Below are 24376 nucleotides of genomic sequence, written 5' to 3'. Positions count from 1 at the left end.
TATATGATCATTTTTACATAACATTTTACTAATTTTGTGTAAAAATGGCACACAGAATTCAATACAGGGTTTCAACTCCATGCTCATTAAACCATTAATGTGCCCTTTCTGCAAAACTCATGTCATATATCACGGTAATGGTAGTGTGGAGGTTAAATGATCACTGCTCAGGAACATTTCAATCTTTATGTGCAACGAAATTCAGTACAAATTCCCACTCTGTGTTCATAGTATTATTCTTGCATTCATATACACGTACATGTAATCAATGATGATAACTGTGAGGTTAAATAAATGATCAATTCTAAGTATTTAAACATTTCACATTTTGCATTCAAAGTGGCATGTACATTGTGTAGTTCATTACAACATTCCACTCCATGCTTTAATACATGACCATTCATAACTCCTTTTTTTTTGCAATCGCATACTCAATCATGATCATATGAAGGTTAAATGATCACTGCTACCATTTCAATATTTTGTGCAGCAATTGACACACATGATCCGTTACAGAACTCCTCACTCAGAAAATGGCATACAAGTCCTTTTCGCATTCACATAATATCATTGGAAGGTTAAATGGTCATTTTGCAAGTACAACAGCATTCTCTGCAGATACACCTAAAAGTCATTACAGTGTTACATACTCCATGTTCAGAAGATGGCATACGAGTCCTTTTTGCACTCACAGATTTCAAACACTATTCCAGAGATGGGTCATTGGGTCTCCGTGTGTGTTACAACAAACAGTGGCGAGCAACTGTGAGGTGAGTTCCCATAATGCTATGAAGTACTCCTTGAGTAGTGCTTAGCCCCTTTTGTGGTGTGTTCACTATGGTAGGGCAATGTGTTCAAAGACAGTCAGTATGTAGACACTCAATATTAAAACAGTGTGAACAGGATTCAGTATAACACATTCTGTCGTTAGAGGAGTAGCTCATGTGCTTTCCTATGTAATAAGTGATGATCTGTTGCTCTTAAGATCACTTCGTGCGCAAAGTGTTGGTTGACCATTCTTGGCTTTTATGTACATGTACACAACCCTGTTCTTACATTACTGTACTTGGCAATACATCCATCAGAATCGGGGGCTTATGGAGACTTTTCAAGTTTGCCGGAGAGCTGGATACTTGCTGGCCTGTTACCACTGACAAGAGTTTGAGTAGAACTACGAAAGGCTCTTCTGCTAGCTACTTCTAGGATATCAAAAAGAGACTCTGTAGAGATAAGATAAAAAGGAAGGTGTAGAAATTATTAAAAAAGGGATTAACATCAGTTATTCTAGACTGAATTTACGAACAAAAGGAACTACCGGTAAAGTCTGGGGGAAAAAAAGATTTCGTATTGCCCTTTAGGTGCCAAAACATGGGTCGGTCAATTTGAATTTTTTCCCCCTCCCTCTTTGGGCTGATATTTCTCAGTTTTGAATGCTTTAATACATATTTTTTATTCATTAAACATTTATTTTCTAAAAAACTTTCCTATAAAGCCGACCGTAGATTTCAAGATTTTTGTGTTGGTCGCAAAGGTCAATACAACATCATTTTCTTTTTTTACGCCTTATGGGAGTGAACATTTTCTAATATCATTTTCACGTGACCCTACTGCAAAAAAAATGTTCGACAGGAGATGGCGACCTTCATCCCACACTGGGCAGGTCAGCACATACGCAGATATGATACTGGGAAAGATAATATACAGCAGTATCAACTAATTCCTTATCTTACTAAACGATTGTTCAGGTTTCATGAGCTAATTCCCCCAATGATTTGGTTAGATCTGTCTAAGCACCATCACAATCTGTTGCTTATATTTTATTGGATCCGAAACTACAATTTTCATCAGAATTTCCTGTTTTCAACCTATTGGTTTTGTATGAGAACCAGAAGTGCCTTTGCCAAATACCCGTGGCCTGTGCTGCCCTCTATGGCCAAATAGTGTAGTTACGGTAGCCAAGTATATTAACATACAAATCTGCAAGTACACAATCAACGTACAATGTACAGAACAAGTAGTATCTACTGGGGGTGTTTCACAAAGACTAACATTGACTTTAAGTTGGACTTCACTATGGCAGACCGTTACTGCCACTGTTTGCTCTTACCATTTACTGGCATTGGCCTCTGAAGGGACGTATAAATCGTGATCACAAATCTACAGAATGCACATTTTTTGATAGGTCATTATTGAACGAAAAAATATTATCTAAAGATCACAACTGAGAGACCAATAGTGAGAGCAACCAGTGGCATGAATGGCCTGTCATAGTTAAGTCCAACTTAAAGTCGATCTTTGTGAAACACCCCCTAGGACAACGTTTTCTCAGACATTTATAATGTCATGTGGTGTGAAGAGGACCTTAGAAGTACATGTATAATGTACATTTGTATCTCTAAGGCCTTGTTCACATTCTCAGCATACTTACGAGAATGGAGGACATTGAAGAGACAGAGTGACAGACGGGATAGAAACCTTCGTCATCTTCTGATCTGATTGGCGATCCATTCTAAGCCTTGATATAGTCTACAGGGAGGCGGGAAAGAAAGAATACAGTTGCATCATTTATCATTCAAGATTTAACGTACATCTACAGTTTCTGAATGTTGAGACATATCTCAGATGATCTAAGAAAAGAGCCCAGTCTTAAACAGAGAGATGGTTGGTCTGAATGGGTCATACGTCCTCCAATCAAACACATGTTTATGCAACTAACGGTATTTGTTTAAAAAAAGTGTTCTCATTCTGCCTAAAAAAGACCCTTATAAAATACGGCAGTAGTCTCCAGTAAGAGCACAGAATACCTGTACATTTACATATCGACCATCTGACCATGGGGCCAGTTTGTATGCAGTTCACTACATTTAAACAACAGTTCAGGGACAATGAGAATGCATATATCGAGGGATCAGTGACACAAAGACGTACCGGTAACTCCATTTTGGCCCTTTTGAGAAAAAGTGGTTTAAAGACAGAGGTCCACTTGGGCCTTAGGGTGTTAAGTCTATGTTTCACTAGCCATTGACTTCAATGGAGTGTTGGATTGAGTTAAGTCTTTGGGCTTTCCTGGAAAGCCCACATTTTTCTGAACATTTTGATATCAAATACTCATTTTGGCAAAATATGGAGTTACGTCTTTGTGTCACTGAACCCTCGATATACCGTAAATCTCCGTGTATAAGGCGCACTTTTTTGCCGCCGAAAAAATGTGAAAGTCGGGGGTGCGCCTTATACACAGGTACAGAAAAAAAAAGTTTTTTTTTTTTTTTTTTTTTTTAGTTTCGATTTATGGCGCTATGCCTGGCAATGTCACCCAGCTCAGTAATCAGTGTGTTGACTCACCACTCGGAAACTACAACAACACTCAAATTTGTCTGTCATCTTGGTTTGAAAGTAATCTTTCTAATAGATCTCAATATGTAGTTTATAATAATAATTCCTCAAATATTTTTTTCTATAACAAATGGTGTACCACAAGGTGCACCACTGGTACCATATGTACTCTTTTGTTTTTAATTTACATTAATGATCTTACACATTCTTCTAAAAACGACATTGTTACTATTATTTGTGACAAGTTCACAAGCACAAATCAGCCTTATACACAGGTGCGCCTTATACACAGAGATTTACGGTATGCATTCTCATTGTCCCTGAACTGTTGTTTAAATGTAGTGAACTGCATACAAACTGGCCCCATGGTCAGATGTCTATAATAAACCAGCGGCATTCTGATAAAAGGGGTCCACTGTAGGCATGTTTTACTCACCCCTCTCCCGGAAGAGCACAGCAGGTCTGTATATGCCACTCATGATCTTTGATACCGTACGCTAAATGTGACCACTACAGACAAGTGGTCATTTTTTTTAAAGACATGGTCACTATAGACAGGTGGCCTAAATAAAGGTGTCCTCTATAGGCAGGTTTTACTCACCCCTCTCCTGTAAGAGCACAGCAGGCCTGTATATGCCAGGCATGATCTTTGACTGATGTTAGGTTGAGCTGTTGTGAGATTTCCGCCGATGACATGGAGCCCTTGAGGTCTTGTTTGTTTGCGTAGAGGAGAACCGCAGCATGCCTCAGGTCCTATCAAAAGCAACAAAAGTACAATGTTAATTTCATGCAGTGTGTCAACACACACAAGAAAAAATGATCCTGAAACTCTATAAAGACACGTTGTATAAAGAATCATTGTATAACAAACAAGGCATCCACACACATGAATCATTGTATAGTGAACATGGCGTCCACACAAGAAAAAGTAATTCCAAAACTTTACAGCGAAACGTTGTATTAGTGCGCAGTTTACTACTGCACCGCACCGTGGTCATGACATGGAAGCGGAAATGACAGGTCAGGTCTCCTTTTGGGCGCGGTCACGTTAAGCCCCGCCCAGTTAATACGGCATACCGTTCTAGTTCGACCATACATCCACACACAAAACATTCTGTGATTCTTTGTGATTCGAGACGATGCCCAGACCCGCGTTTTGTTTTATGACGTATCGTTAGTAAGCGTACACACACAAAATTTCATTGTATGTCTATCTCGAAACGGGATAGCTATACAATGATTTTTTTGTGTTTGGACACGGGAATAGATTCTTAATTTGGTTGTACAGCGCATGCCCCTGTGGCAATTGCTCTGCAGTCAATTTCAAACAATTACTGGAATCCCAACTTCAGAACCCTGTATCAAACACTATTTATAACCCTTGCCCTAACCCTGAACTACAGCGAAATCCTGATTGCAAACATAACCATGGTGCAATGAAGATGTGTATTACGAGTAATTACCAAACACACACCTATGTGTGCTCAAGGCTTTATACAAAACTATCTCCGGTTGGCCTTTGATTTGATGTTCCTTTCAGATAATATGACACACCGCATTTCAATGGAAATCACAGATAGAACATCAAAATACATGTACCTGGTACATTATCCTTTATATTGTATCTATAAAGTACTTATAGATGGTATAGTATAGAGATGCGATATAAATCCAGATTTATTATAATCATTTCATACCATGAGTGGAAAAATTCAAGGACATATTCAACAAGTTTAATTCCAATGACTTCTTTCTTTGTAATCAGAATTATCAAGGATAGATCTCTAACATTTTCCCTTTGGGGGGGGGGGGAGTGGAGGGGGTCAGAAAATGTGAATCATAGACAGAAAGATATTAATTAATCAAAACATAATGCTGTGAGATATTTCTCTCTCTACTCTCTAGTGAATATTTTGAGTAGCACTTACAATTAAATTTCAGGTCACCCTTTGATCTACATGTATGCACTAGTCACCATTAGAGCATTATAAAACCCTCCACCCATCTACATGTACTTGGTTAGCTATCAGGGAACAAAATGACATCTTAATCGTTGCCGTGGCTATGCATTATGTACTACCTTTGTGCACAGTGTGATCCTATTTGTAATTTGTGAAGTGCTTAGAGATGGTATTTCTTTAATATTAAGTGCTATACAAATCCAGATTTAATATCATTATAATATGAATGGAAGAATTTAAGGACATATTCATAAATTTAAATTCCAAGTTCTTTTTTGCTATCATAATTAAGGATCTCTAGTTCTCTACCACTTTTTTGGTGGGGGGGGCGAAAAAGGAAATCAATGTGAAGGATAGACAGAAAGATAGCAATCAAAACATAACGCTGTGAGATATTTCTCTCTCTACTGAATATTTTGAGTATTTGAGTACCGATAGTCATGGTATGGTAGCACTTAGGATTAAATTTCAGGTCACCCTTTGATCTACATGTAAAGCACTAGACACCATCAGAGCATTATAAAAACCCTCCACTCATCTAGAAGTGGTTAGCTATTAGGGAACAGAACAATATCTTTATCATTGCTGTGTCTATGCATAACGAACACTTAAGCACGGTGGGATCCTATCTGTAAAGTGCTTAGAGATAGTATTTCTTTTATATTAACTATTAAGTTATATATAAATCCAGATTTAATATCATTTCTTATCATGAGTTGACAAATTTAGGGACATATTCAACAAGTATAATTCCAAGTTCTATTTTACTATCATAATTAAGGATCTCTAACACTTGGGGGGGGGGGGGTGAAAAGGAAATCAATATGAAGCATAGACAGAAAGATAACAAAAACATAACGCTGTGAGATATTTCTCTCTTTCTAGTGAATATTTTGAGTACCGGTATGGTAGTCATGGTATGGTAGCACTTTGGATTAAATTTCAGGTCACCCTTTGATCTACATGTAAAGCACTAGACACCATTAGAGCATTATAAAACCCTCCACCCATCTACATGCAGTAGTGGTTAGCTATTAGGGAACAAAATGACATCTTAATCATTGCCGTGGCTATGCATAATGTACACTTACATGTAAGCACGGTGTGACTCGCGCGGCCTAAATAGTCTATGATACAGTGATTCATCTTTTAAGCTTTTCAATTAACAACCTGTCACAATGAAACAGCATTGTAAATATCATGCCAACCTTTTTTGACAAGTGCATAACATGGACATGCAAAAATAATTACAAAAACAAGGCTATATGTCAATTTTGTACTTTATCTATTGACATCTAAATTGGACCTGTACATTGTATAGCAAACAAAATGACAGAGAACCAATAACATGCACACAAAATTGACATTATATAGTATTGTTTTTCTAATCATTTTTGCATGTTATTGGTTCTATGTCATTTTGAAGGCTGTACAATGTACAGTTCCAATTTTGATGTCAATAGATATTAAGTATGAAATTGACATTTTAATTAAAATGTGACTGCACTGTATAACTCTACTTTCGATAACAACATAACCATGTGTATGTACATGTACATTAAGTAGTATATGTATGTACTGTACTTAACTCTACTTTTCATTAAAATGTGATACAAACACTAACTCAAATTTTGATCAAAGAAGATGAAATGAAGAGCTGAAATTTAATCAAAATGGTGACCATATGTTTGGGAGATATGACATTAAATCAATGTACCACAGCCATAAACATGCTGAATATTAAATTAATACAGGTGCAATTATAATCATTTTCCCCCTTGAAATAGGAGAGAACAAAACCATAATCTTGGGTTGATTAATGATAAATCAAAATTTGAAAGCATTGATTTTCCAGTTCATTTTGCAATCACCTGCATACCAGTATGTACATTACGAGTGATATTCACTCAGGTATGTAGTGGGAGCGCTGTCACCAGTGGATGAACGGTGGACGTCACATACCAAATCACAGCACAGCTAGGAGCGTGCATGCATGCAAATCGAGCACAAGCAGGGAGGGCACTCCCCATGTATACACGTGGAACTTCTATTCTCTATTGATTCATTCATTATGCAGTGCTAAGGGCTTTATGATGAAGCCCCATATGCTGCAACCACAACAAAAAAGGCTTACTAAGGTAATGAGTTGACTATAATAGCCTGACAGCTGCAGTGTTTTTTTTACAGAGCACTTCTTTGAAGTACTCTTTTTAAATCCAAAGGTTTCTTTCAAAATTTCGTAGAAATCTGTTATACTTAATCCACTTTACATATTGTAGGCCTAGGTATTAAAGGTAAAGATCAGTTCTGGTCTTGCGATTGCATTGTGAAAGAAACGTTGTGGAATCGATCAAAAAAGGTTGATCATCTAGCATATAAGTATTAGTGTGTACTGCAAGGTTCTGGAATCATCAAAATGATAAGAAATTTGGCCCAGTCTTGGTAAAGTTACAAGCACTGTACAGAGATGTATGGGACTACGCGACATCTATCCCGTCCAAATAGATATAATAATTTACCAAATATATCAATTAGTAGGCGGTTTCCTGGCAAAATTTGTATCATCATGTATTAGTAAAAACATATTCTTTCACATGATTGGTAATAAGAGCTTCCATTTCATTTTTTAGAGGGGGCGTTTCCAAAACTGGTCTTTACCTTTAACTTTCAAAGACTGCTATTATCTTACCTCATTAGCTAACATCTGGTAGAGTTCTGCTTTGCTTATGTGCAACCTTTCTCTGTCGGTGCTATCAATTACTAGAATGATAAACTGAAACAAGGAAACCAAGTCAAGACAATTATACAGGAATACAGGATGGTACAATAATCACTAACTTATTTGCAAAGGGCAATTTAATAATAATGGTGAAGTATGGAAAAGAAATATTATTTCATGTCTTTGCAATAGTACATACAGTTGTAAGGCTACCTTAAAAATTTAAATCACAATTTATTTATTTTTTGTCTGTTGTTCTTGTTGTTGTCCATCTAGACGTTAGTTTAATTTTTAAACGGCAGACGAATTACACAAAATTACATATCAGGGAAGTTTAGGAAGGTACATCTCAATGTACAGTACATTGTATGACAGGATATGACAGAAAACAAAAAGTTGTGAACTTTTGAATTAAAATTGTAATCAATCAAATAAAAATTGACATCTTTAATAATGCACATCCACATACACAGTAAAGTACATGTATGTATATGAACTTTGAGGGCATCCCTCTAGTTGTTTTACATATAGAATTTGAATATTCTCAGTTGCTCTGATCTATTATGTAGAGGTGTGTGTAGATATTAAGAATGTGTCCAGTAACATAATCTACAAGGGCAGATGCCTCATGAATAAAAGAATAGCAACACATTTACACAACATATGGAAGAGATGCACAGTGTTTGATGAGTACAATTTTAAAACTGCATAACTTTCTTATCCCTCAAGGCTTGTTCAGAAGTACTGTAGCAAACCGCTCTGTGTCTTTAAAATAATTGTTTATACGTAATTACGTATATATGGCAACTGCGCCCAACCAAAGCCTTGCACATATTCACTGTGTTATCAGATACGGAAATGTGAAGGGTATTAATTACCAGTACAATAAATGTAGGTCATTATATAAAAACCACAGCAGTTTAACAAGGTGACCTAGATTTTCCTATACATGTACATTGTAGAGCTGCCATGGATTTGTTGCTCTACTTATTATGGGTTTTTACTTTCTTTCTTTTTATGCCAAAGTGGACTTCCCCTTTAACTGATGCTCAAACAAACTATTGTACACTTGTTCACGAGTGATAATTTCACACAACCATACAAATTGACCTACATGTATATTTTACCTTGAAATGATATGTATCTTATATCTCAACAAATATGCAAAAGCAATGACATTAGAGTGAGTCACTCTGATTCCTAGGATAACATTGATACACAGAGAAGGCCTACCTATTCAAATAACATGTAATATATTTCATACAACATGTACTCATACACTGTACTGTACGTGTGTACTTAAGGAGAGACCAACTTAGTATTTCACCTACAGTGAATACATGCACAATAATGGACCTACTGGTACATACTGTACATGTACAGGTACGCATATTTTCTGTATGACATTTATACAGGTCTGCAAATATGCAATGTGTCAGTGAATATGTTAAGAAGAATTTCTTTTTTGTTTCCATGGTATTTTACTACCGGTACTTCAAATTTCAAATTTCTTTCTTTCACTCAATTATAAATCAATTCATCCTACTGCAGTCGGACGATTATCACGCCGTCGCGTTCTGGCGCAGTGTTGTATAATATTTGTACTCCTGTCACTAGTCATTGAGCCGATCGTTCTGGAGCACGCATTGCAGGATCCTGCATCGGAACGACAGCAATAATAAATATCTCATGCCTAAACAGAGTGAACATCTACATCATTCAAGAATACAGTGAAACAAAACCTACAACTGTAGTGGGGTTATATACATGTGTAAAATATAAAATATAAAAGTTCATGCAAGTGTAAGCCTTGGCACTATTATTCCCTGCTACAGTGGTATGCATATACTGTAAATCTGTGCTGTACATATGGAGTAACACTAAAAGAAAATCCCATATTATGTATAACCATGGGGGATTCCCCCACATGTATAAAAGGAAAACAAACACGTCATCAATTCCATCTCATTCACTACTTTACCCGAACACAAAAGAACCGAAAGTCACCTTAATATGAACACTGTTTTAGTGTTTACACATTCCGGATGAATCACAACCGGAATGCACACGTGGAGCATTTGATGTCTGTGCTATTGTTATGAATACATGTACCGGTACATGAAGCGCTAAAGGGAAATACCATGGGTAATTCCATAAATCAAGGACCCACTTACATACAATAGTACATGTACATGTAAGGAACCTACACATATTCGTGGCTCTGAGTAAAGACTTAAATAGTGGAGTGAGATTGTTAAGTGATTCTAGGTATGACATTAAAGGATGCAATATTATGCTTGGAAATCACTTCACAATCTCACTCAACTATTTAAGTCTTTACTCAGGAATTACCCAAATATATGTAGTCATCACACTGGAGTAGATTTAACATCAACTTATAACCTCATGAGCAGGATTTTTTTTTAAAAGGACTTGTGCTTCATTATTCATGACAGAGTATCTACAATGTAATAGGAGAATGCACAGTAGGCTACCTACATGTACAGGTGCAAATTATACATCCCAGCCTAACTTTGATTTATCCTCACATTAACCAGAATCATTCTCCAAAAAAATATCAAATGAAATAATACCATCATGAAGTTAAAGTGAGAACTTGACAACATAGTTTTTGTTCGTTTATTGGGTTACACGATGATGGCAATTTTTACTAGATTAGAAGATTTATACTCCATGCTCGACAAATCAATTAATTTGCCCACTTAAACCTGGTCGAAAGAGGCAGGCCCGATGATTCAGTGGTAGAGGGGGTCACGTAACTAGGAGATCCCGAGTTCAAAACTGATTTGATGCGCTAGTGCCCTTTAATCCTCATTACCAAGTCCTTCTGAGACGATGTAAAGCAGTTGGTCCCTTGGCTGCTTAGTTACAAGTACATACATGTATATGTCATTACGGTATGTTAGCAAATGGAACAAGCTGCCACAAACTGCCATTGATGCTCCCACACTCCTCAGCTTCAAAAGCCAACTATCCAACCTGGGTTTTTAAATGGGTTCCATGGGACCCCCTTAACCCTGCCACACCACACTATCTACTGGAACTTCATCCCCATAGGCGTGTCTGCACTATCTCGAGATTGCCAAATATCCAGCTATTTGAACTATCCCGATCACAAACTATCCAGCTAATTTGCATCTTCATTAGAACGAAGTAGCAAATTAGCTGGATAGTTGGTCGGGATAATATCCCAAGATATCTCAGTCTAGTTTGCGGTTTTCCGTGCTTACTCGAGGTCAGTGGTTGTACTAGCCCGCTGAGCGGTATAGATCGCATGTGCGAACCGGAAATCGTTGTGCATGATGGGATCGGGATATTTGACTCCGGACTTCGGTCTAATGAAGACGGTCGCAAACTATCCCGCTAGTTCGGAAATAGTGGGATATTTTGCAAACTAGACCGAGATATCTTGGGATATTATCCCGACCAACTATCCAGCTAATTTGCTACTTCGTTCTAATGAAGACGTAAATAGCTGGATAGTTTGCGATCGGGATAGTTCAAATAGCTGGATATTTGGCAATCTCGAGATAGTGAAGACGGGCCTCATGATGGCGAGGTGTGGCCTTAAAGGTATATTCAAGGTACATTATATGAAATACTTTCTTAGCAGTCAGGTAAAAACAAATATAGTATCCTTTCAAGAATGCAAGCAAATCATAATTTGTGTCTTACCTGTGTGCCTGCATAGTACGTGCTCCATGCTGTGCGTAGTGAATCCTGCCCTCCTATGTCCCACATTAAAAAGTGTATGTTTTTCCATGTGACTTCCTCCACATTGCTACCGATGGTGGGTGACGTATGCACTACCTCGTTCATCAAACTGAGAAAGAGAATCAAGGAGAAGACATTAACATACATGTACATGTACAGTACATGTAATTATGATTATATAACAGTCACACCTGTCTTATAGACTGCTTCAATAAGAGAGGATGAAATTCAGAATTCACACACCTGTACATGGACAATCATGTAGGCACTTTACGCAGGTGGCCTTCATACAAGATAAACAGGTTTAATACAAACATCTTTTTTCTTTTCCTTTATTTCATGATTGAGAAATTCTGTTTAAAGAGAAGGTTGAGTTCTGGGAAGAGGTGGAAAATAATTTGTGAGCGTTATCATTCTTATTATGCAAGTGTGGAAGAACATCAGATAAGACATGTTCCCCGAAAAGCATGGCTCCTCAAATGCCTTCATAATCTAAATATGCCATGTAACATCGTAAAACTCGGGGGTGGGATTTTTACGCCACGTGTTCGTGTAGTCCCATATACATCTTTCTGTGTACAGTGTTTGTAACTTTACCAAGACTTGGCCAAATTTCTTATCATTTTGATGATTCCAGAACCTTGCAATACACACAAATTCTTATACGCTAGATGATAAACCTTTTCTGGTCGATTCCACACCGTTTCTTTCATAATGCAATCGCATGACCAGAACTCAACTTCATCTTTAAGAGGGAGGGGGTCTCTATAGACAGGTGGGTGCTTTATTACCTTGCCTGAATGAGAAGTATCTATTGCATTTGCATGTACTCATACAAAAAAGTGGGGTAATTTCTCAAAAACATCTAGACTTTCAGGATTGAAAGACAGGCCAGAATAATAATTTGAATATTTGAATAATTTTAATAAAACACTCAATGTTCTACCAAACACGCTTCAAAATACATGTACATGTAGGCAGTGTATTCAGAAACACTGTGATAACAATTTTAGTTCCTCTCCATCTTTCTTCTCCTCTTTCCCTCCCTATTAATCTATTCTTAAATGTTTTCTTCTTCTTCTTTCCCTAACAACTTCTGACTCAACAATCATGTTAATATCCCCTTGTAAACACACGGATACATCATCATCATGCTTGCTACTCAATTTCTTGACTCGACAATTGCATTAGCGAACTGCAGATCATATTATACTCAATGAATCCTTATATAATTAAAAACAAACAAAATCAATAAAGAAAACACTGAAATGCAATAACTACTTACATTTGATAGAGTATAGTTGTTTTGCCTGCATTATCCAGGCCTACTATGATCACCTTGTGTTCTGAAAACAAAAATAAATCAAGAAAGAAAAAATTGTATTTGTTAGTATCAACAAATGAACAAATATACAATTGACTGACAGATAACCCTTCCATAGGGAGAATTCATGGAGTATTGGAGTGTTGTCCAATATCACATTATGACTTACTCATGTACATGTACTGTACATGTACATTACCTTAACATTTCTCTGTGCACTTCTTCAACCAACCCATTTTGTTTTCTAACATAAAAAGCATTCAATCTCAGAATATGTTATGCTCTATCATGTTCCTCCATTCATTGCAGAGAACAAATCAATAATTAGTAGACATCCAATATTCAATTCTAATTGCATTTTTGGATGTGATAAAAGGGCAAAAACTTTGAACATTTTTATCCCATCTTTATGGAATTATGATTTACAGTGTACAATAGGGCATAAAATTCAAACATTTTCAATCCATTTTATTTTTGTAAATTAATAATACATGTACATGTATGCACTGTAAATACCTACAGGTATACATTTACACTTTAACCAGTAGTACAGTAGTGTTTATACTTTATCTGTTTATAGGCTTTCAATTTTCCAGATTGGGGTACATGTACCTCAAGAAAATGCAGTGAATGGTTAAAATAATTGCTTTGTTACACATTGTGTAATACAAACTGTTCTGTTATTCATATAGAATATATCATAAAAGACTTCTATTTGCTCCAAACACTTTCAGGATCTACTTTTACAATGCATTGCATTGAACAAAGGTTGACCCAATTTAGGCAGCCATAAAACTACATCCCGATCTGCACGTTTAAAATAGCCCAAGGCTATCTTTTGTTACTTGAGAAATGAGCTAGCAGCTCATCCCTAAAATGAAATAAAGAATACAACTCAATATACTTAAAAAGCCCCACAAATATTACTTGTAATGGCCTTTCTAACTATTTCAAGACTTGTAATGTAAGCATTCCACATTGTGTAGTTTGGCTGGTAACTTTTGATTCAGAGCCTTAAAAAAATATACCAGATGCATGAAAACTGAAAAGGGGAAAAATTTGCACACAAAAAGTTACATGTCCATATTTATTGCATGAATACAATGTGTTTGATGATAGGAACTTTTTAAAAAAGGGCAAAAAGGGAAAAAAGGGAAATATTGGCAAATTATTGAGAGGTTGAAAAATCAAATTTTTTCCATCAAACTTGGCAATTTTTTCCAACTTTTGAACAAAATTCCTACCCAATTATATTTTCTGAGACATTGCTTTTTATTTGAACAATGTAGCATAAAAGAAAATATATTATTGTTGCCAATTTGATGAACAATTTATTGTAGTTGGTATGTGCATGCAGGCCATATGGGCAACAAAGGAATACTGTATTGTAAGGTCTGAATTTGAGACTGTGGTTGGAACAGGTAAAGAAAGTTGTTTCCCAGCAGAGCTTCCTGTGTGGGTTGGAGTGTCAAAAACACACATGTACGACCTCTAAAGGTCTACATTGTACTTGAATGACTTTAAGGAGAATTCAGGAAGTAATGTGGTACCAATAATGATGACACATTTGATTGTTTTCTTCCTATACACTCAAGCAATACACATACATGTACAATGTACTTGTTTGCATGAGGTAGCCTACATGTATGTACTGTTGAAACCCATACTAAGCTTGGTCCTGTAATAAGTGCTATATGTCAATTGCAGGCCTTAAATTTCGTCATTTTTAGGGCAAGGCCAGTTTGGCCTCGAGTACCTCATATTTTTAAGGGCACCAAGGCCAAAATATTTTTACAAAAAGGGCATCGAGGCCAAAATATTTTACAAAAAGGGCATCGAGTATGAGGCCAAAAAAATTGATTCTATTTTTGTTAGATGTCATGTGTATTTTATGAAACTTGAGCGGGATCAATTTCCCACGACTTTTAGCACCAGCTTCTTCACAGAATGTATAGAGGTCTACGGTACATACAAACAAGGCGGCGGCCCGCAAGCCTTAGATTTAGCAGCCATGCAGGAGCAAGGGGCAATTTTTTTTTTAAGTTGCCCTTTGCCACGGGAATTTACCAGAGCAAGGGGCAATTTTCCAAAAAGAGATAGGCCCCCTTATCTAATCATAAGTTCAAAGAGAGTCTACAAATGTTAATTTCATAATGTGAATAGATCGAACGATCAATTTAATAACTTTTTAATCTTAACAATATGAACAGGAAAGATTGATTAAGAACATCAAACTTGCACATTAAACAGTATTTTAAAGTAACTAAAAATATTGATGAGCAAATGAATAAATAAATTGTCAATTTCACAAACACGAAAGTCAGAAGGACTTGGCAAGTTTACCGGGCCGGGCCGGGTATCCCAAATCAAAATCGCACCTCACACACAAACCTTCCGCCACTCTCTCGGTAGTAGGAGCAAATTTGAAGAAATTATCTTTTTAACTGTTGTATAGAAAGGTCTAGATAGGCCTAACTAATGAAATAAGATGTAAAAATGTCCTTATAGACATTCGACAGCTGAAAGTGACACGCTCAGCTCAGTTGCGTAACGTGCATTCACGAAATCAAAATCGTTCCTCGCACACACACTCTCGCCACTTTTGGTGGGAAGCTGTCGGGCTGGAAGTTTGCCAGCGAAACCGATGCACCCTCGGAGATTCGCAGCGCGTAATTTTACCGGGACTCGAAACGTTCGTCTTGGGAAGCTGGCGGGGTAGCTTTTTGAAGCGAGGTCGGCTGGTGGCAAAATGAGAGTAACTACGATCGAGAACATCGTAGGTGTTCTTAACTTATTAATAAGATAATTCTAAATTCTATTTGAGATAAAATAATAAACTAGACCTACAAACAAACCTCGACAGATCTCTAATGACTATTTGAATGCTTGTTTATTTCTCCATTTGACGATTTGTTTTCTTGATCCTGACCTTCGATTTGTACGTACGTACGTACGTGCGTGCGTCAACAGCATGCACCATATGCATATCATGCGATCGCGTGATTGTACGTGCGCTAGCGCATTGCCTATATAATAACAAAGGGCGCATTTTCACGGCACTTGCGCCTTATTAAAGCACTAAATACGAAGCTAGAAGAGAGCTCGTGGGCGGCAGACTGTTCGTGATTCGTGTATTTTTACTGTTCTAATAATTTATGGGCGCATTTTCACGGAAAACACTTGCGCCTTGCCGTCTAGTTTTAGATGATTATGGGCGCAATTGGTGGTTTTATGTGCGCAAATTTAAAAAAAAAGGGCACGTCCAGTTGGAAAAAAAGGCACGTCGGCCAGTTGGAAAAAAAGGGCACGGCCTTTTTGGCCGTGAATTTATCTTTTTTTGGGAGGGCACCGCGGCCAGTCATAGGGGCATCGACGGCCTGGCCGTCGATGGCCGTCGATTAATTTAAGGCCTGCAATTGACTCAGCCATTTAATCTACACTTAAATCTTAACTTTAACACTGGACCAAACACTATACCAAAGTAGACCATACCATAAACCCAAAACCTAAACCAACCCCCATAAATTGCAACCCTAACCCAAAAACTTTGATGAAATGATGCCAAGCGTATTTATCACAGAGCAATTGGCGCAGGAGAAATTTGTCTTTAGTCACTACATGTACAATGTACTATGCTAATATCAGAATTTACTTTTATGACGTGGTTTTGAATATTATTTTCTTTCTTTCATTTTAGAGTATGATATTCTGTACACATACTGTATGAAAAATATACAAGTCTGGACAAAGTATTACACAAATTCTTATGATTGAGAAGTACGCTTACATGTATCTTCATTACATATACTACTAGATAGTGGATACTGTTGTTGAATCAAATGCACAATGCACAAGCTTTTAGCCAAATAACTGCTGGTTTGAAATCATACATGTACCAATCACTTGCATTGTTTGCTGGTCTGGGCAGGTGGAGCCAGACAATCATATCATCCATTGCTTGGCTGATTAAAAGACACCCAATCATCATTCAGTGTACGGTACATCATAAACCAATTCTATTCACAGCATGCAAATCAAAATGTATCAAGAACCCAAGTTCAAATTTTGGCCAAACTTTCTGAAATCATATTGAAATTTATATACAGTGCATGGGATTTTATTAAATTTTAATTGTCTTCATCTTTCATTTGGATTATATATTGACTTAAAATTGCACTTCAATTGTTTTTTTCTTATGATGTTTTTTGTTCTATTATTATATGTAAAAATGTTGTGAAAGAAAGAAATAAAATGAACCTTGAACCTTGAATGTTTAAAATAAAGAGGTTTCCAAATTAAACCACATTTCAAATACTGGCCTTGTCTACTTTCACTCATTTTGTCCCCATAACACTCACTACTCAGCAAGTCAACCTTCTCTAGCTGATATTCTTCATTTTAGCTAATACCTTACAGTTACACTGTGTGCATGCTCACCAAAGTAAATAGAAGCACTTCTAGATTATGGTAAAAAGAAGATTAAGTTCCTGGAAAGGTTAAAAATAATTTGTGAGCTTTTTCATTCTTTTTATGTTACTCTATAGTGTGGAAGAGTATATACAACATGCTTGTGTAGTCTCATACAACTGTATCAGGGCTTAAATTAATCCAAGGCCACCAAGGCCATGGCCGTGGATGCCCCTTTGATTGGCCTCAATGCCCCTCTCATTGGCCTTGGACATTTTTTGTGCCCTTTCCAATTCTTCCTATTTGTGCTGTAATATAGGAATGTGCCCTACAGAAAAGTGGCCTTGCCCTAAAAATATTGAAATTTAAGGCCTGCTGTATACATGTACACATTCATTGTGACTCTTAGTAAGACCGAGCCGATTGCTTATCATTTTTTATGATTCCAAAACCTTACAGTATACATGTAACATGTAGTACACCGATGTGTTTCATACCGGTAATGAACCTTTCCAATCTTGTTTCACATTGCAATTACATGACCAGGGCCTCATAGCTCAGTTTCATAAAACTCGTTATCAATAACAGTCAAGTACAGGTATCAAATTTCAAATTTTCTGTATCAAATTTGCTCACAGCCAATCACGTGCAACAATTTCAGTAGCTTTTAGAACAGTTACTGCAACTTGTTATTGATAACAAAATTTCTGAAACAGGGACCAGAACTCAAATTTAATCTTTAAAACCTGAATTATAGTTTGTACAGTTTGATTTGTTTACAATAGCTTGTGGGAGTGTACACGCAAGTTGAGTCACATGGTCAGTCGATACTGCTCTATCGTACACAAAATAAATAAGAAGACTTCTCATACAATTGGGCCTAAATACAATGACAATCAATCTGCACGACATACAGAATGAAACGTAAATTTGGACTACTTCTTACGATACCCAAATCAGTTCTACCAGAATAGCTATTTCTGTTTCATGCATTGTTACAGGATTTGGAATTGTGGAAAGGTTTCTAGTCAGCCATTAGCTACATGTACATGTACATAAGGAATGAAGGATACCGGTAGGGTAACTGCAAACTTCCAAGGAGTTCAAGCCCATTTCCAGTTTGTGCATGATGTAGTATTAAATAATGGTGTGAAAAGTTGTTAGATGCGGTCTTAAAGTGTTCCACAAGATTTTTTTTTTTTTTTTGGGGGGGGGGGGCTTTTTAAGCATAATAGGTTGTATTCTTCATGTAATTTTAGGAATGAGCTGCTCATTTCTAACAACAGATAGCCTTGAGCTATTTTAAACGTGCAGATTGGGACGTACATGTAGTTGTATGTGACAAATGTAAATGAATGGCAAAAGGCACATTTACAAAGGTCACTATTCAATCTCTGTATTTAGAAGTCAGATACATGAATGTGAAGCTTTATTCAAAAGAAAAAAAATACTTATTCTCTATCTTCTAAACACACAGAAAAGTGAGCATTCTTGGAATGCTTTGCTATGCAGAGATCTGTTAAATTTATAATGTTGAATTTTTATAGCACATATTAAAGTACATATTCTCTGTGCGCTTTACATTACAAACTTGGATAGCATACATTGTAAAAAAAAATAAAAATAATACAGAAAAATACAACACTACTGCAATAAACAAAAAAATAGGTCTTAAAGGGAGATACACCTGTAGTCGTCAATTTCCATGTGCAGGGGGTCATAATTTGCTGGCTTCAGACTTGGTGGAAATACCATTAAGGCCATGTAAAATTGATTACATGTTGATCGTCCGGATTTTTTGAAAAAGAGGAGGAGGGTGTACCATGTTATTTGATATTTGATATTTCAAAATGGCCGCTCAAAATGGCCGCTCGGTACATTTTCCCTGACAGTCGAGGCTATTTTTTTTCAAGATGGCCGCCAACAATTTTTTTTTTTTAAATCAGAAATAGAGCCATTTTAGCAGTGTTTTTCATGTTTTTTTTCTTTCAAAAAAAAAAAAAAATCAAAAAAAATTTCAAAAAATTTCAAAAACAAAAACAAAAAAAAAATAACAAATAACAAAAAATAGGAGGCGGCCCCCAAAAAGGAAGCGGGCGGGGACGATCAACATGAAATCAATTTTACATGGCCTAATGGGTGTACAAGAACATGTAATGCACACAGCAAACCCGTGGTCCCATCAAGAAATACCCCCTAGTCTCTCAGAGAGTCTTCAGGTTCAAGTGAGGGAAGTGTGAGATAATAACTTTGCCATATGGAGGGATGGGTGGAAATGCAGGGCATTACATAAGGCCTGTTGGTCATGAAACTGAAGGCTAATCCTGGTGATTGACAGCATATGGTAAACACCCAGAGCTACTAGATACACACTTCAAAGCCAATTTACCCCCTGTCCACACACAACATTTTCCGTGATTAGGCGTGATTAGCTATACTGTTTCGCGATAGTGATACCGTTTCGCGATAGTTTTACGATGAAAATTGTGTGTGTGGACGCTCACTAACGATACGTCGTATAACGAAACTAGTCTAAGAAACGTAGGTTTGGGCATCGTTTCAAACTGAAACTCAATAAAGAATCACGCCTAATCACGGAAAATGTTGTGTGTGGACAGGGGGAGTGTAACTAGCGTAACTAACTGGGCAGGGCTTAACGTGACCTCAAGCGAAAGGAGACCAGACCTCTCATTTTCGCTTCCATTTCATGACCGCAGTAGCAAACTGCGCACCTATACGACATTTCGCTGTAGAGTTTCAGGATTACTTTCTTCTGTGTGTGGACATCCTGGAATTTATACGATGATTATTTATACGACGTTTCTTGCGTGTGGACACTCTAAAATTTATACGATGATTCTTTATACGACGTTTCGTTATAGAGTTTCAGGATAAATTGTTTTGTGTGTGGACACGCTGGTAATCTTGTCCTTCCTAAACCCAGGACAAATTACTGTAAAAGAACCTTTGTATATAGAGGACTTTAGAAGTTCAGTACTGTAAAACGTATTACCATTGGCGTTACGCAACTGTGATACATTGTCTTCATTTAAGAGACTTTTGAGTTATCTGTAAGTTTACTTCACACAATTCTGTTTCTATAAATACTTGTTTCTTTTCTCTACACTGTCTGTCCTGGATATTTAATTTCTTACTATATTTTGCTTGGGAATTTATGTTTTGCCATTTTTCTTTGTCGTTGTTAATGTATTGTTTTACTGTATTCTGGTCCCCATGGAAGACCAGCGAATATGGGCTTTCCAGCCGTTTATTTTATCTTGTTATTCATTATTCTATTTGTTATTATTGTACTGAAAGCATGATGTGTTTTTATACGGAAATAAAACAAACAAACAAACAAACCCAAATGGTTTTGAATTCCCCATGAAAGCCCGTTTATTAATATCAAGAGAAGACAGGTTCCTAAGGAGCTGATGCTATGAAGGATCGGTTTCCATTTGTATTATTACTACAGGGTGTACCACCAGAAGTTGTCATGATGATTTAAATGTAGTGTACATACTGTAACTGGAGTTTCTTATAGTTATACAGAGGATAGAGCGAGACCGTTCTGTGCTTTAAAGCCAATAATGAGTATCTTGGATACAACATGTTTTTCAACAGGCAGCAAGTGAAGTTTGTTAAAGGGATCCGGTAATTTTATCTTAGATCCTTTAAAAATAATCCTTGATTTAGCTCATGCTGCAATGAGGGGGGGGGGGGGGGTAAAAAAAGAAGAAAAAAATCAGGTAAAAATATGTAAATTGGGAAACCCGATTTAAATCAGGTTTTAATCAGGCCTGACTTACATATGCGCTATAGACCTATTATTGTTTGTATAGATTTGTGTCATTATCTATGTATAATGTACATGTATAAGACTTGTATTCACAAGTCATTCATTGCTATTCATACTTTTATGTTTGTTTGTACTCTCATACTCTGAAAGGGGGTCAAAGAGTCAATAAATTCTACAATAAGGGAGTTTACAGATCACATGGGCAGATAAAGGTCATTTGTACCAAAATGGTAAAACCACAGAGATGAATACTGGATATGCGCTCATGAAAGTTATGTAACATTATTCATTTATGCACCAACGGTACATTCTATGATACGCAGGTGGAAGTATTCTTTTCAAGAGGTCAAACAAAAGGTATTCATGAATGATGAAGCACATCTAGGACTTTGGCAGTTATTATTCTGAGATGCTCAAAGTGGAACTTCTCCATGTGCTATCTGTAAACTCCCTTATTCTACGATGCCTTGTACATGTACATTACGAATGAGCCCTTTAAGATCTCAGTTCTCACCTTCATTGTTGAAAAGACTCCAGATCTTGGAGAAGACATAACCCATTGCATCTGCACAAAAGAAGGAAAAAGAAGAGGAAATAACAAGACTCTCTCAATTATTCTGCATTTTTTCTTTGTGTTGAATGAGTAACAGTTACACAGAGACTCCTCAAGCAAATGTTGAAGGTACAGAAGTTTGCAAGGTTTGAAAATAAGAATCGTCCGCACAAACAAGGATCATCTTCGTAAACGCGGACAGACGCATCCATAAAAATAAGGATCGTCCAAATTTTCCCTGACAATTCTTGGTTAAGCAATGATTTTCTTGATGCGTTTTACATTGACATTGTACAGAGACTTTCACATTACAGTATGAGCGATAAATCCTCAGGGAGATGGACAACCCATGAAAGTAGACGGTAAACTGGGTGTATTTCATTACGAGGGAACCAGAAACCTGCAGAGCGCTGAAGAAGAAAAAACGTACGATTCTTATTTTGTCCGCGCAGCGTATACAAGAATATCCTCGTTTATGCGAACGATCCTCATTCTCGGACCAGCGCCTCTACTGTTTTGTCTAGATGCCACACAGGACGCAGACAGCGAAATGCATGCCCGGTCCAGTAAGATTTGATAATTTTATATCAATATCATATTTTATAAATCACCAAGCCTATGACAAAGCCACAACTTAATTGATACTGAAACTTACACAATAACGATGGTGTAAAATTGTAAATATTCCCAACTGAATGATATTGATACGCGCTGTAAAAATTAAACAACAATGCAGCCACAATACAGTACATGTTTTTGTACATTGATTTACTTATTTTGTCCGATTGTCATAGTCATTTTAGTGCACTCTTTTCCATTCTGACTGTCAAATTCAAAATCTATGAACGATGAAGTAGAACTAGGATGACCTCATTCAATCATTGATTCACAACCATCAGAATACTGAGAATGAATGATCACTCATCAGGCAAATTCAAAATTGTCTTTTTAAGTTTTTAACATTAGACTAGACTAGTCTTACTTTTTTGTGACAGACTTTAGTCTTTTGGTTTTGCACATTTGACTGCTCGACCAACATGACCAAGCTAGATAGAGAGAAAGAGAAGAGAAAGAGAAAGACAACAGAGTGGGCAGGTACAGGTGTCGAGGTGAGAGTCAGACAAACACACAATTCAATTGAGAACTTTATTTCAGACTCAGCTGCACAAGGCATAGACCGAATTTTCCGTCTCTTTCGTTCGTTAGCCTCTTATTGGGGTAGGGTCGGCTCTCTCTTTAGAGACGGAAGCCGTTTATACACATGTCCTTGCTAACGCCACGGCCAGTTCTGGTCGTAGCGTTTTGCCCCCAAAATCCCCCAAAATGTCATTTTACCTCGAGCATGTTATATTGTAAATTAGGCCTAGGCTATAATAAATCAGTTCCACTTACCAACTTGACTGAAATAATCAGTTTAATAGTCCCTTTTTAGGAAATTATGGGTCAAAATCGGAATCCATGTTGAAAAAGATTTTCAAAATGGATTTCGATTTTGACCCATAATTTCCTAAAAAGGGACTATTAAACTGATTATTTCAGTCAAGTTGGTAAGTGGAACTGATTTATTATAGCCTAGGCCTAATTTACAATATAACATGCTCGAGGTAAAATGACATTTTGGGGGATTTTGGGGGCAAAACGCTACGACCAGAACTGGCCGTGGCGTTAGCAAGGATATGTGTATAAACGGCTTCCGTCTCTAAAGAGAGAGCCGACCCTACCCCAATAAGAGGCTAACGAACGAAAGAGACGGAAAATACGGTCTACACAAGGCAGAGGTCTATAATCATACAGAGAGAGGGAGGGACAATGAAATTGAGTAAATTGAGAGCATACTGAATATACACGAAGGAGTTGACTGTGATACTTACTTGCAATATGCCACTGGCGTGGCTAAAATTGCTTGAAACACGAACTTGCAACTGCAATTCCAAATGGTATCATCTAGTCAAAAAACTGATTCTGAATTCCACTTCCACTGTCCAATTCAGTCGGCGCCGATGGTTGATTTTAACTCGCGTCCCATGAGTTACACCAAATTATAGTCAAGGAAACATCCCCTTGTTCATACATGAAAGTATTAATCATACAGCTGCTCGTCACAAAAAGAATACAATTAACTATAAACTGATGATGAGATTCAACGATCCGTGAAGTTTGAACAATACCCAGTTAATCGAATCCAGTACTAGTACGCGTTACGATATACAGTTGTCGTTTTCTTTTACAGGATGGTAAAGGTTTCAAATAGTCTCATTACGAAGACCCACTGAGGAAATTCCAGTGGACAAACATTCTTGCATGGTAACTACTCATATATTTTTTAAATCAGGGAGGTGCATGTCTGCATGAGACACTCTCACATCCCTGATTTAATCCCGGGGGAGGTACTCAGATTTGGTTTTAACAGGGAGCTGCCGCTGAAGCCTCGAAACCCCTACCCATTTATAAGGGTCATTTTGGTTGATTTTTTTTTTTAAAGTAAAGTCCATTTTACAACATTTTTGGGTGTTTGCATGGCAAAAACCCTGGAAAAATTGAAAAA

The 24376-nt window shown here is 37.0% G+C and overlaps 1 protein-coding gene across 3 annotated transcripts; it reads right to left on the bottom strand.

The window, feature by feature from the left end:
• Window positions 1–275: 275 nt before the first annotated feature.
• On the bottom strand, window positions 276–24039 carry LOC115925997 (ADP-ribosylation factor-like protein 5B). 3 transcript variants are annotated; one of them, XM_030990174.1, is made up of 8 exons: window positions 23703–24034; window positions 21793–21843; window positions 13034–13094; window positions 11710–11857; window positions 7984–8067; window positions 3935–4086; window positions 2429–2526; window positions 276–1220 (listed from the first exon to the last, which is right to left on the bottom strand). In XM_030990174.1, exons 2-7 carry the CDS (start codon window positions 21836–21838, stop codon window positions 2481–2483), a joined length of 537 nt encoding a protein of 178 aa, XP_030846034.1. In that variant the 5' UTR covers window positions 21839–21843; window positions 23703–24034; the 3' UTR covers window positions 276–1220; window positions 2429–2480. The 3 variants fall into 3 exon arrangements, with proteins under 3 accessions (XP_030846034.1, XP_030846035.1, XP_030846036.1); XM_030990175.1 differs by lacking the exon at window positions 7984–8067 and having other exon boundaries at window positions 23703–24039; XM_030990176.1 differs by lacking the exons at window positions 13034–13094; window positions 21793–21843; window positions 23703–24034 and adding an exon at window positions 11992–12002.
• Between the last annotated feature and the right edge of the window lie 337 nt (window positions 24040–24376).

This window comes from Strongylocentrotus purpuratus, unplaced genomic scaffold, assembly GCF_000002235.5.
Source record: "Strongylocentrotus purpuratus isolate Spur 01 unplaced genomic scaffold, Spur_5.0 spur5_scaffold_19, whole genome shotgun sequence".
In the NCBI taxonomy this organism is placed as follows: Eukaryota; Metazoa; Echinodermata; class Echinoidea; order Camarodonta; family Strongylocentrotidae; genus Strongylocentrotus; species Strongylocentrotus purpuratus.
This window is presented reverse-complemented; position numbering and strand designations above follow the sequence as displayed.